General features: G+C 47.2%; 1 protein-coding gene across 1 annotated transcript in view; it reads right to left on the reverse strand.

Moving 5' to 3' along the window:
* Nucleotides 1-12,407: 12,407 nt before the first annotated feature.
* folr (folate receptor) overlaps nucleotides 12,408-12,500 on the reverse strand; it is a 6,513-nt gene continuing 6,420 nt past the window's right edge. The window contains exon 6 of the mRNA XM_042062966.1: nucleotides 12,408-12,500. This exon is cut by the window's right edge and continues 102 nt beyond it. Coding sequence (XP_041918900.1) covers nucleotides 12,422-12,500 — 79 coding nt within the window. The 3' untranslated portion in view covers nucleotides 12,408-12,421.

Consider the following 12,500-nt stretch of genomic DNA (forward strand, 5'->3'; position numbering starts at 1 on the left):
TGTGTGTGTGTGTGTTCAGAGCTGTGTGCAGGGTTCCCACCGGTCATGACATTTCTGGAATATCAGAAAGTCTATTCCAGACATGCAAAGTCAGGGAATTTGATCATTCTTGGGGCAAAGTCGTGGAATATCAGGGGATTTTGTTATAATAGTGTAACAAACTGCAAGGTTGTCTCAGAATAGTTTTTATTGGTTATGCACCAAAACACACGAACGTCATTACACAGGCAACACAAAGGAGGTCAATTAAACAAGCATGATACACAAACAGGGTAGTCACATACAATACACGGGGTAAACACATGAGGTACAACATAAAGAAAGACTATACCAGCTAACACATACATGACAAGGTAAATGCAATTACTCATACTAAAACCAACATCAACATTACACACACACACACATACACTGCACAGCATTATGGGAGTTCAGTCATGAACCAGCTAGGCTCAGTTCACTACACAACCCCCCGAGACATAGTCTATGTCCCTTTGACTCAAGTCTTACCCTACGTCAGTCCATGAGCCTGGCTGGGACGCGACGCTGGCGTTGTGGGCGCCCCGCTGTCGCGGCGGTGACTTCCAGACGGCTGCACGGTGACCAGTGTTAGAGCCACAGCTCCATTGTCACCAAGGTCCACAGAATCAGTGTCCAAGTCTCCACGACCCTCAGCTGAGGCCAGGGGTCGATACGGGGCCAGTCGATCACGGTGGAGAGCCACAACTCTCCGACGCTTAATCAGTCTCACACGATAGACCACGTCAGACAGCTTCTCTAAGACATCGCACGGCCCGACCCACTGGCTAGTGAGTTTCGGGGAAATGCCTTTCTTTCTCTCCGGGCAGTACACCCAAACTTTATCGCCAGTTTGGAACTCCTGGCCGTGACAGCGCGTATCGTAAGCTCACTTTTGACGTATTCCAGCTTCACTCATAGCCTGCCTGGCCAACTCGTGTACTCCTGTCAGTCTCTCGCGTAGCTGCTTGTAGTATTCCAGCCCTGGCTTACCTCCAATCTCCACTTCCGGAGGCGAACCGAACACCAAGTCCACCGGCGTACGTAGCTCTCGCCTGAACATCAGAGCTGCCGGTGTGCATTTCGTTGACTCTTGCACCGCTGTGCGATATGCCCAGAGCACCAGGGGCAAGTGTAAGTCCCAATCCTTTTGTCGGCGGTCGGCCAATATGGCCAGCTGCACTGCTAGCGTCCGATTAAACCGTTCCACTAGCCCGTCGCTTTGTGGATGCAGAGGTGTCGTTCTCGTTTTCTGGATGCCCATGCGCTGGCAAACCTCAGCAAACACCTCCGCCTCGAAATTCCGCCCTTGGTCGCTGTGGAGCTCTTCCGGTGCCCCGAACCGGCAGAACATCTCAGTGACCACTCTGTCCACTGTCGTCTGGGCGCTCTGATCTGGAACTGCATACGCCTCCGGCCACTTAGTGAAATAGTCCATGGCTACGAGCACGTAGCGATTTCCCCGCTCTGTGACTGGCAGTGGGCCCATGATATCGACGGCTACCCGCTCCATGGGAGCCCCGACTGCGTATTGCTGCAGCGGGGCGTGCGAGCGTCGCGTGGGGCCCTTCTTCGCTGTGCAGGCGTCACAGCAGTGAACATGCAGTTCAACGTCCAGCCTGCATCCCAGCCAATAGAAGTGGCTTCTCAGCCGACGAAGAGTTTTTCCAATGCCGAAATGAGCCGCCCCCACTGCCCCATGCACATGTTCCAGTACACGGGCTCGTAATCCAGCAGGAACCAGCAACTGGAAAATGTCAGATTGGGAGCTCAGCAGTGTCTATACAACAGTCCTTGACGTGCTACTATTCCCGGCCACTGTGAATAAATCGCTTTGGTCTCTGGATCGAGTGCTGATACGTCAGTCCATGGCGGTCGCTGACCGGCTTCGATCCATGACCACACTCGGCCGAGCGTGGCGTCCTCCGATTGCGCCTTCCGGATCTCCTCCCTTGACATCACGTCCACCGGCGACTGCGCATTCGTGGCCCCAGCTGCCGCTCTGCAGTGCTGTGTTGTGGCGTTGGGCTGCGGTGCGCTGTCTCCGGTCTCTCGATCACTGTAGCTGGTAGCGGAAGGCGGCGAGACGACCTCGGGGTGCTACTGGCGAACGTTGACTCTCTCGCTGGCATGAAGCTGGCGGGCGGTGGCTCTCTTGATGGCGCGGCGCTGGCGAGCGTTGAGTCTCTCGCTGGCGTGCTGCTGGCGAGCGTTGGCCCCCTAACTGGCGTGCTGTTGGCGAGCGTTGACCCTCTCATTGGCGCGACGCTGGCGAGCGTTGAAAACAGCGACTCTCTCTCTCTCTGCCAGCGGTGATGCAGCCTGTAGCCGACGAGCGGGCTCCGGTTGAGCCGCGGCCAGGCTCCTCTCCTCCCTCCGGTGGCAGTGCTGGCACTGGTCTGCTGCACACGGACGTCTGGACAGGGCGTCCGCATTGCCGTGAAGGCGACCCGCCCGGTGTCGAATCTCCATGTCGTAGTCCTGGAGCGCCTCCAGCCAGCGAGCCAGCTGGCCCTCTGGTTCTTTGAAGTTCAGCAGCCAGGTGAGCGATGCATGGTCCGTTCTCAGCAGGAACCGTTTGCCGTAGAGGTAGGTTCGGAAATGGCGCACTGCCACCACCACAGCCAACAGTTCTCTGCGGGTCACGCAGTAATTCTTCTCCGCTCTGTCCAATGAGCGGCTGAAGTATGCGACCACCTGCTCGCCCTGCTCGCCTGCTTGAGAGAGGACGGCGCCGACGCCCATGTCGCTGGCGTCGGTGTCCAGGATGAACGGCAGTTGAGGGTCAGGGAAGGCTAGCACTGGGGCCTCACATAGCGCCCTCCGCAGCCGCCGGAATGCCGCGTCGCACTCTCGCGTCCACTCGAAGAGCTGGCCTTTGTACGTCAAACGATGCAGCAGGCTGGCGACTGTAGCAAAGTCCCGGATGAAACGCCGGTAATATGACGCCAGGCCCAGGAATCTCCGCAGCTCAGCACCATCGCGCGGAAAAGGCCAACGTCTCACCGTCTCCACCTTAGCTGGGTCGGTGGCCACTCCGGCGGCCCCCACGACATGGCCCAGGAATCCGGTTTGCCTCCGGAACAGGTGGCACTTTTTCGGGTGCAGTTTGAGCCCAGCACCCCGTATGGCGTCGAACACCTTTTCCATATGTCCTATGGCACCGGTGAAGTCTGTTGCATGACACAGGATGTCGTCCAGGTAAACCACGCAGCATGTTCGTGGAATGCCCGCCAGGACACGCTCCATCAGCCGTTGCATAGGCCGAACGGAAGTACCCGGAACTGCCACAGCCCTTGCCCGATGGTAAACGCGGTCTTCGGCCGAGCATCCGGGGCTAGCTCAATCTGCCAGTAGCCACTGCGTAAGTCCAGCGAGCTAAACCAGCAGGAGCCGGCAATGTTGTCCAGCGCATCGTCAATGCGGGGGAGCGGGTAGGAGTCTTTCCGGGTTACCTGGTTGAGGCGCCTGTAGTCAACACAGAACCGCCACGAGCCGTCCTTCTTCCGGACGAGTACAGCCGGCACAGCCCAGGGACTTGGCTCTATCACTCCTGCCGCGACCATTTCCTTGATCTTTTCTTCAGCTGCTTGTCGTTTGGCGAACGGTAAGCGATGAGGCTGAAGTCGAATGGGCCGGGCATTTCCGGTGTCGATATCGTGTTGGACCAGGCTCGTTCGGGTGCAGTCCTCATCTCTTGCGGCGAAGATGTCGGTGTACGCTGCTAGTAGCCTCCGCACCTGGCTACCCTGTGCTTCACTCAGCCCCTCACAGCTATGAGTGCAGAGTTCATTTACGGCTTGCCTTGTCTCTACAGAGGACAGCGCTCTCTGAGCGGAGAGTGGTGATTGCTCAACCTCTCCTGGCTCCTCTCTAGTGGGCGTGAGCTGAGCAGTGGCGGCCTCAGCGAGCGGACCTGGATGAGACCTGTTGTTTTCACGGGCTTGAGTTTCGCGGGCTTGTGTGGGGAGGGGCGGAGACTCAGCAAGCGGACCTGGATGAGACCTGTTGTTTTCGTGGGCTTGAGTTTCGCGGGCTTGTGTGGGGAGGGGCGGAGTCTGGGATGACGAGTACTCTTTGCGAGTTCGCTTCCTGCGGGCTTGTGTGGAGTGAGTTGGAGAGTTCTTCGTCGCGCCAGCTCTCCGCACTTCATGCTGTTTTCCCCGCCGTGTGCAACACTACGCTGCTCGTCCCCAAGTGTGAACCGGGAAATGTCCACCACAGCCTCCCATTTCTCTAGCACGTCCAGGCCGAGAATGCAATCATCCTGAATGCTAGCCAACCAAAGCTGGCGGCTCGCCGTCTCACCGTTGATGCACACGCACACCACTTTTTGTCCATACAGTTCCGCTCGCTCTCCGGTAACTGTTGTGATGCGCGTTTTTGTCTTTTCCCAGCCTCTGGGTCTGGCTACCAGCGTGCCGGGTAAGAGACCAGGGCACACAAGCGAGATGGTGGAGCCAGTATCGATCAAGGCGCGACACCGAGTCCCGTCTAGCGTGCAGTCCACATACAGTCCTCTGGTTTGGCCGAGCCGGCTCAGCCGTATACAATCCATAGCCCCTCCCGTCGTGCCACCTTCTTCTAGTAACTGGGGCGCGAGCGTGAGGGGTGCCGGGGCTGGGCAGTACCATGCGATGTGTCCCGGCTCGCCACACCGGTGGCATCCGTCTCCGCTGGCCGGCCTCTTCCACTCGCGTGGGCGGCGTTGTGGTGGCTGTGCCGTGGTCTGCCGCGTCACCTCCAGTTCCTCCCCGTCTTCCTCCATCGATGTCTGGCGTACGCAATGCCTCGACTCTGTTGTGCGAAAGATGTTTTCCACCCGTTCGGTTTCCATCGCTCCCGTGAGGAGCGGGTTCAAGTGGCGGGATGCTGCCATCAGCCCGGTTCGTTTCCTCCTGTGGCCGGGGGCGGGTCTCTTAGTCATGGTCACGCTGCAGGCTGGCTCTGTCTGCTGGGCCCAGCAGGTGGCCATGGGCGAGCGTGCTGTCGAAGAGCCGTCTTGGCAGGAAACTCATCATCGCCAGGGCATCAGTTGCAGCTTTCTCCTCCTATCCAGTAGGGGTCGACATCCCACTTCTGACACCAATTGACAAACTGCAAAGTTGTCTCAGAATGGTTTTATTGGTTACGCACAAACGTCATTACACAGGCAACACAAAGGAGGTCAATTAAACAAGCACGATACACAAAGAGGGTAGTCACATACAATAATACAATAATAAACACATGAGGTACAACATAAAGAAAGACTATACCAGCTAACACATACATGACAAGTTAAACGCAATTACTCATACTAAAACCAACATCAACATTACACAAACACACACATACACTGCACAGCATTATGGGAGTTCAGTCATGAACCAGCTAGGCTCAGTTCACTACAATAGTTTAAAATTTACTTTCCAAAATCCATTAATACAGATATATTTCCTAGCAGAATTGGTGTATTAGCTTTACTGCTTGTTTGAGTTTGAGACTGCTTGTGGTTAGCCCAACTTTCTTTATCCACATGCCTGCCCATTTATTCATCTCCCACTCTAAAAAAGTAAAAAATTCTTAGATGCTCTCCGGTTGCTCTGAAATCTTTGGTTGGTATAGCCTATTGTACCATTCATGATATAGTATGTCATGGAATTTCTGTTTTTTTTTGTCAGGGAAAGTCAGGGAAAAGTCATGTAATTTTACATTTGACTTGAGTGGAAACCCTGTGTGTGTCTAGCGGGGTCTGGTTGAGCCAGGGAACTCTGCTGCTAGCTGTAGCCTAGAGCTTTCTGTCCCCAGACCAAGAATGCTCTACCCCCAAGCAGAACCTGTAATTACCCGGGCCTGGGCTGGGCCTGCAGGGTTCTTATTCAGCAGTGGCAGATTTCTTTCTCTGTCTCTCTCACACACACACACTCCATCTTCAATCACCACACAGAAATAACTATACTGCATGTTTTTTTAAAAAAGACTGTAGCCTAACTATCTGCTAATGTATCTCAGTGGTACCCACTAGGCCTACGTCATGTTTTAGCCATATACTGCCTGTTAACAGGCTATTGGTTATCATATCTGCTGTTATCATCCCTGCTATAGGCACATCATAAGGGAATGACGTGTCGCTACCTCTTTAGTCCAAGACGCGAGTAGAATTCAGCGACGGTTACAGCCGTAGCTAAGCAATGCCTGAGGCCAATTTCATCAAATAAAATAAATATTTTAGGAGAATAAAATAATAAAATGACGCTATAAAGGTTGAAATGTTACAAGGTTACAGTTGAGATTTTATGCTATTAAAGGTGCTCTAAGCGATGCTGGGTAAGGTCACTTCTGTTGACTTTCAAACAAAACAGAGAGCTAGCTCGCTACTTCCTCCCCCTCCTTCCCGTGCTGCTCCCGTGCAATTGAAACTCTCCTAAACTCGCATCTCGTCTGTGTTTGCTGGAACAGTTTGTTGTGTTTTCATGGGCTAGGTTTCCCCAGGTTGTTTTTGTTGCCGTCTTTGGAGCCTGGGCTGTCCACAGAGATTGCGTTTTTTTTTACAGTGTATTCAGGACACAGACAGCTAGCGGTTGGTTAGGTGATGTTTGCAGTAAGTGACATAACATGTTTTGGCCTAAAAAACGCATGGCATCGCTTAGAGCACCTTTAAGGTAGCAATATTAACCCAGTAGCCAGCAACCAGTGATAGAGAAGACCATGGAGAGAGGACAGTTACATGGAGAGTGGTCTATGTGAGCTACGGATCAGTCAACAGGCATGTTGAACAGAATTTTATCAATTATTTCTCACTAAACGTTTGCTAAATGCAGTGTCCTTGCCGGATGAACTGTTTCGTTAGACTGTTTGTTTAACACCACATATACATCAACTGTCATTCTAATTTATGTAACCTTCACTCTGTATGTTATTGTTGGAAGTTGCAACCAGCATTGTGGCTAACGTTAACGTCCTATGTAGCCTTAACAAAAATGGCAAATGTGGCCACCTTAACGTCCTATGTAACCTACAGTACAAGCATATGGCAATGTGACTGACCTTAATGACCTATGTAGCCTATGGCAATGTGACTGACTTTAATGACCTAGCTTACTTCATGTCTTTGCAGGGACATGGAGAGAGTGTAAAACCCACAGCTATGCATTACTGTGTCGTTATCCAGGGCATCGTTGTCTTTTCATATTAGCACGTTAACTCCAGGGCCAGGGCTCAGGGCTCTTGCTGAGAAACATTTGGCCATAGCGGTCAACCGAGATGGAACGAGGTACCCTTTTTGCAATAAAAAAAAGCACAGCAACGGAAAAAACAACTTAACTTGTGCATAATGTAAATTTGTGCTGGAGGTAATGGATGGTCAAATTCGCTATGTCATTTTTCTATTTTTGATGAAAAGAAGAAGAGCTTGGATTAAATTGTCAAATCTACCTTTATCAGTCTGATTTAGTGATTATGTTTGGGCAGTTGCCAAGATCTACAACGTTTCATTAAATGTAGATAGATGTTATTTTTATTGGTCATAGCAAAAGATGAAGCACAAGTTTATATTGCAACTAATAAGGCATACTATGAATTACAGCTCAGCATCACTTTTTGTTTGGTATAGCACAGCGTCTCTGCCACCTCTTCAAATGTTTACATGTCTACATGTTTAGCCCTTAAAGGTGTACCGTCACACCGAATGTTTGGAAAATGAACGTTCTAAAGAATATCTGGGTCCACTGAATTCAACATAGAATTTTAGAACCTTCCATTGTTGCAGAACGGAATCTTATGTTAGAATGTTCAAAACCCACACCTTTAAGGGTTAAGGGTTAAATAGCCATTCTAACAGGTCTATGCATATGAAACTTACATAATCTGATGTAAGAAAGAACAATTTCCACATGAATCGCCATTTCACACCCCAGACAGTATGTCATACAGTATACTGCTTTGTTAAAAGGAGACTTGGCAGGATTAGCTATATTTCCCCCTCTGCTGGAGAAGTTGTGCATTATGCTATTTCAAACATTTAACCATCCAAATGATTTCTAAACAGGTTTATTAATTTGAAATAATTAAGTTCCCTTTTAACAACCACAGCCGCATTGCAATTATTAATTATCACTCATGGAAGCCCATTTCTGCCACCTAGTGGAAAAAAGGCTGGCAAACTATTTCATATGTACCCCATAGCGTTACAAAATATGACCGCTGCACAGTCCTGCACATTCTCTCCGCAAAAATAATACCCCATCCCATGGCAAATACTCCATCCCTACCCTTGCAACTCATGCCTATGTGAGCTAATAAAATAGTAGAACATTGCTTAATTAAGTAGCCTACCAACAGTGTGACAAGACGATGCACAGTCTGATGCTACAGTGTAATAATTGTTTACAATTCCAAATGAAACCAAGATCCACGCACAGCCTCGTTAGGTGCAGGTAGATTGCAGGAACACTTAACACCTAAATAGCAAAAATAAGATCGCTCTACCGCACACTGTTGACTTTTACTCGATTTTATTCAGAGCGAACAACGCGTTTCGCATACAGCGTCCTCAGGTTCGCTCATTGTTTACAATGTTTCGAAATGTGCAATTACTAAAACAGCATGAGAAGTATACATCACAGTGTTTCCCATACCAGGGTTGCCAACTTTGGGTGTTTGGCTGGAGTGAGATTTTGTGAAGTCATAGTGCGTGTGCGTTAAATTTAACCTAATTTTAAAAATGTCTGTCCCCAGACTTTTTTGCTATGTACAGTATAATCCATGATTTAAGTTTCTTCAAAATGTACAATTATTGATTGCACTTGAAAACAAGACCAGTGTTTTAATCCCGTGGCATGGAAGGATTATGAGCCACTGGGCCCCTGGGCACAGACATGAAAAGGGCCCCCCTGCCCACCTGAAAAAGGTAGTAGCTCAGTAGAAAAAATTGAAAAATAACCCCTTAAATGATGACTTCTGGCGAGTTTTGTGGAAAGAAATGGACAGATTGAGACTTATGAATGTGTGTATGAGTGTACGTATGTATCAGGGATGGAAATAGCCTAAAATATTTTTTTTCCACCTACCATTGTGGCTGATGGATTCCAAAGTCTACCAGCCACTAGAGATACAGTATGAACATTTGATGAAAAATCATGACCAAAATGATCACGGTTATTGGTATTGCAATATGATTAAAATGTGGTGACTTTTCTTCTAAACCTACCATCAATGTTGGACAGAACTCATAATTGGCCTGCCCTTCATGCCCAGTAGCAACAAATCTAATGGTCAACAGAACAGCTATAGTGTCATAAAAGTGGTGTGGCTCCTTTAAGACCCAATCCACTGGTGTGAGTTCTGGAGCCATCCAACTTTATCTAACTCTATACTATCCTACATCATCTGATTTTAATATTATGTCTAGGCTACAGTATATTTAACATTTAACATTTATTTTCTATTTGGCCTGTTATGAAATTATGCATTGACCAATATAAGCACACTTTTTAAGACACTTAAATACATGCAAGCATTTTGTGAAAACAAATCATTACGACAAACTCTTAGCCATGAGCTATATATCCTCTGATTTTAATATTTACACATATGTAGGTATTTAAGCACAGCTCAGTTTTAAGACACTTAAAGCCCAAAATTGGAGACCATATAGAAATTTGCTACCATTTCAAAACCGGATCAGGCCTACTCTGGAACGGCTTATTGTACAGGGGGATTGCATTACACCTTTGTGTTCGGTAAGGTCTGCTGTTTATTCTGGTTTACGGTTTGTCATGTGTGGAACGAAAAGTTTGTGAGATATTCCTCCTATAGGTATTGAAATGAGCGCAGAGCTATAGTAGCCTAATATGATTATTTCTTGAAAGTTAATTTATTTTTTTCGCGAACCGTTTATCGCAGCAAATAGCGGCTATAGCACCTTATAAAAGATGAGAAAAAGTTATTTCATGTGATGTCTGTGAGGCTACTTCGCGAGTAGTTCCTGAGAAGAATGGGCGGCCACACTTTATGTCGGTCTGCCTCATGTCTAAAGCAGCGTGCACCACACAATGATTTTCCAGGTTGTACTAAATTGTGCTTAAATCTGTTTAGCATCATAACCACATTGTGCTAATTGTTAAAAACTGTTGTATTCAAGTTAATTCAGCAAACCAACTACCACAAATGGAATTCAGTTCTGTGGGAAACACTGCATCATGTGCCAATCTTATATTTGGGTTATTAGATTTTGGATCCTTGTATTTTAGTTACTAGCATCTTTAAGGAAAACATTCAAACTATCAGAGTACCAAAAAAGTACCAAAAACGTAGCGGCAAAAGATATATTACATCTCTAATGGTTGAAGCAACAAAATGTCTGATTATATTGATTAAAACATTAAAGTTAAAAGTCAATGTGGGTGGGTGCAAACAGAAAGAAATGGCATGTTTTATTGGTGAAAAGGATCATCATTTGTATACATATGATTTTATTAAATGATAAAACTCAAGCTAATTAATAACAATAATAATAATAATAATAATGATAATAATGCACACCTCTTGGCTATGGATCACACATCCGTCTTTGAGAACTACTGTGCTGAAGAACACTTCAACAGGGCAGGAAGAACCACTGTGCTGAAGAACACTTCAACAGGGCAGGAAGAACCACTGTCAAATTGAACACTCTCCACATGCAGAACGCCTCCTTTACCTCTCTTTGCATATATTTTATTTGTTACCGTTTTGTTAGGGCTTTGCTGAGAATCAAATAGTTCGCAACACACGCTGAAATTGAATCAAGCGTTCTTTAGAACACAGCTGATCAACCGTCTGCCTTCACTTTTGAATGCAAATCCGTTGCCATTGACAGAGGTCCTTAGACGAAAATATTGACCGCTAGAACTTTGGGAAATCCCATTCAAATCATTGGAGCGTTCTACTTGCATTGTGAAGAGCCGTATAATAAATATATACATAAATATAATAAATTCATTTATTGTATGACCTCCTATGGACAGAGTGTGACTCCTATGGACAGAGTGTGACAATGTCAGTGTGACAACGGGGCGGTGTGCCCGTTTTGGGTGTTTAGACTTCACCGGTGTCAGCGGAAGTAATTAGTTAATTGGCCATTTAACCTTTAAACACTGTTCGTTGCTACCCCCCTTAATTTACTGTTCACGGTCAAACTTGACCGGACAGTTTTAACTGCTCTTAAATACCAATACCATGACAAAAAGTATTATTTAATAGAACATTTATTGTAAACAGAACCTTATTACATAATTAACATCTACAACATGTGTGTTTGTGTGTGTGGGTGTGTGTGTTTCTGTATGTGCGTGAATGTGTGCAAACACTCACTGGTGGTTCACATGCACAGTGGAAACATGACAACATGAACTGACAACATGAACTGTGTGTGTGTGTGTGTGTGTGTGTGTGAGAGAGAGAGAGAGAGTGGGTGTGAGTGTTTCTGTGTGTGCATACATGCATGTGTCTGCAAACAATGGTGGTTCACATGCACATGTGGCAACATGACAACATGAACTGACAACATGAACTGTGTGTGTATGTGTGTGTGTGTGTGTGTGTGTGTGTGTCTGTTTGTGTGTGTGTGGGTGGTTGTGTTTCTGTATGTGCGTGAATGCATATGTTTGCGAACATTGGTGGTTCACACGCACAAGTAGCAACATGACAACATCAACTGACAACATGTACTGTGTGTGTGTGTGTGTGTGTGTGTCTGTGAGTGGGTGTACATGTGTGTGTGTGCTTTATGTGTGTCTGTTTGTGTGTGTGTGTGTGTGTGGGTGTGTGTGCATGCATGCATGTGTGTGGGAACATTGGTGGTAAGTTGTAGGAGTGTGTGGAGAGAGATGTCTTTTATCTCCTGGATGAAAATGATACTCTTTCCCAATCATTTCCTATAGCGGTCATTTTTGACCGTGAACAAAAAAAGTGTTTCTAAGTTGAATAAATCACTCAAAATTCAAAGGAAGTAGTCCTAATCAATTCTATGTGTTCAAAAGCCTTTTGTGAAGGATATCTTAAGATCTTGAGGCAATCTGATGAAAAATGCCATATTTATGGTACAGGGAATGTGTAAATTGGTCATTTTTGACCGGAACAGTGTTAGAAGGTTAAACGCCGGCTTTTCTCTATACAGGAGTGTTTTGTGACACGCTACAAAAGAATGAAAGAAAACTCCAAGGACACAACTTCTGAAAGAAAACAAAGACACTCAAAGACACAACTTCTTGGTCGACACTTTATTCTCTCCTTCTCTCTCTCCACTTTATTCTCTCCTTCTCTCTCTCCACTTTATTCTCTCCTTCTCTCTCTCCATTGTATTCTCAACACCCCCCCCTTCTCTGTTTCTTTCTTTATCCCTCTTTCTCTCTCAGTTTCCTTTTCTCTCTCTCTCTCTCGCTCATGCTATGGATGCAACATGCAGTAGGCCGAGGAGGGGCAGGAGGAGGGTGGTTGCCATGCCAACAGCCTGAGGGGTG

The sequence above is a fragment of the Alosa sapidissima genome, chromosome 15, assembly GCF_018492685.1.
Source record: "Alosa sapidissima isolate fAloSap1 chromosome 15, fAloSap1.pri, whole genome shotgun sequence".
Lineage (NCBI taxonomy): Eukaryota > Metazoa > Chordata > Actinopteri > Clupeiformes > Clupeidae > Alosa > Alosa sapidissima.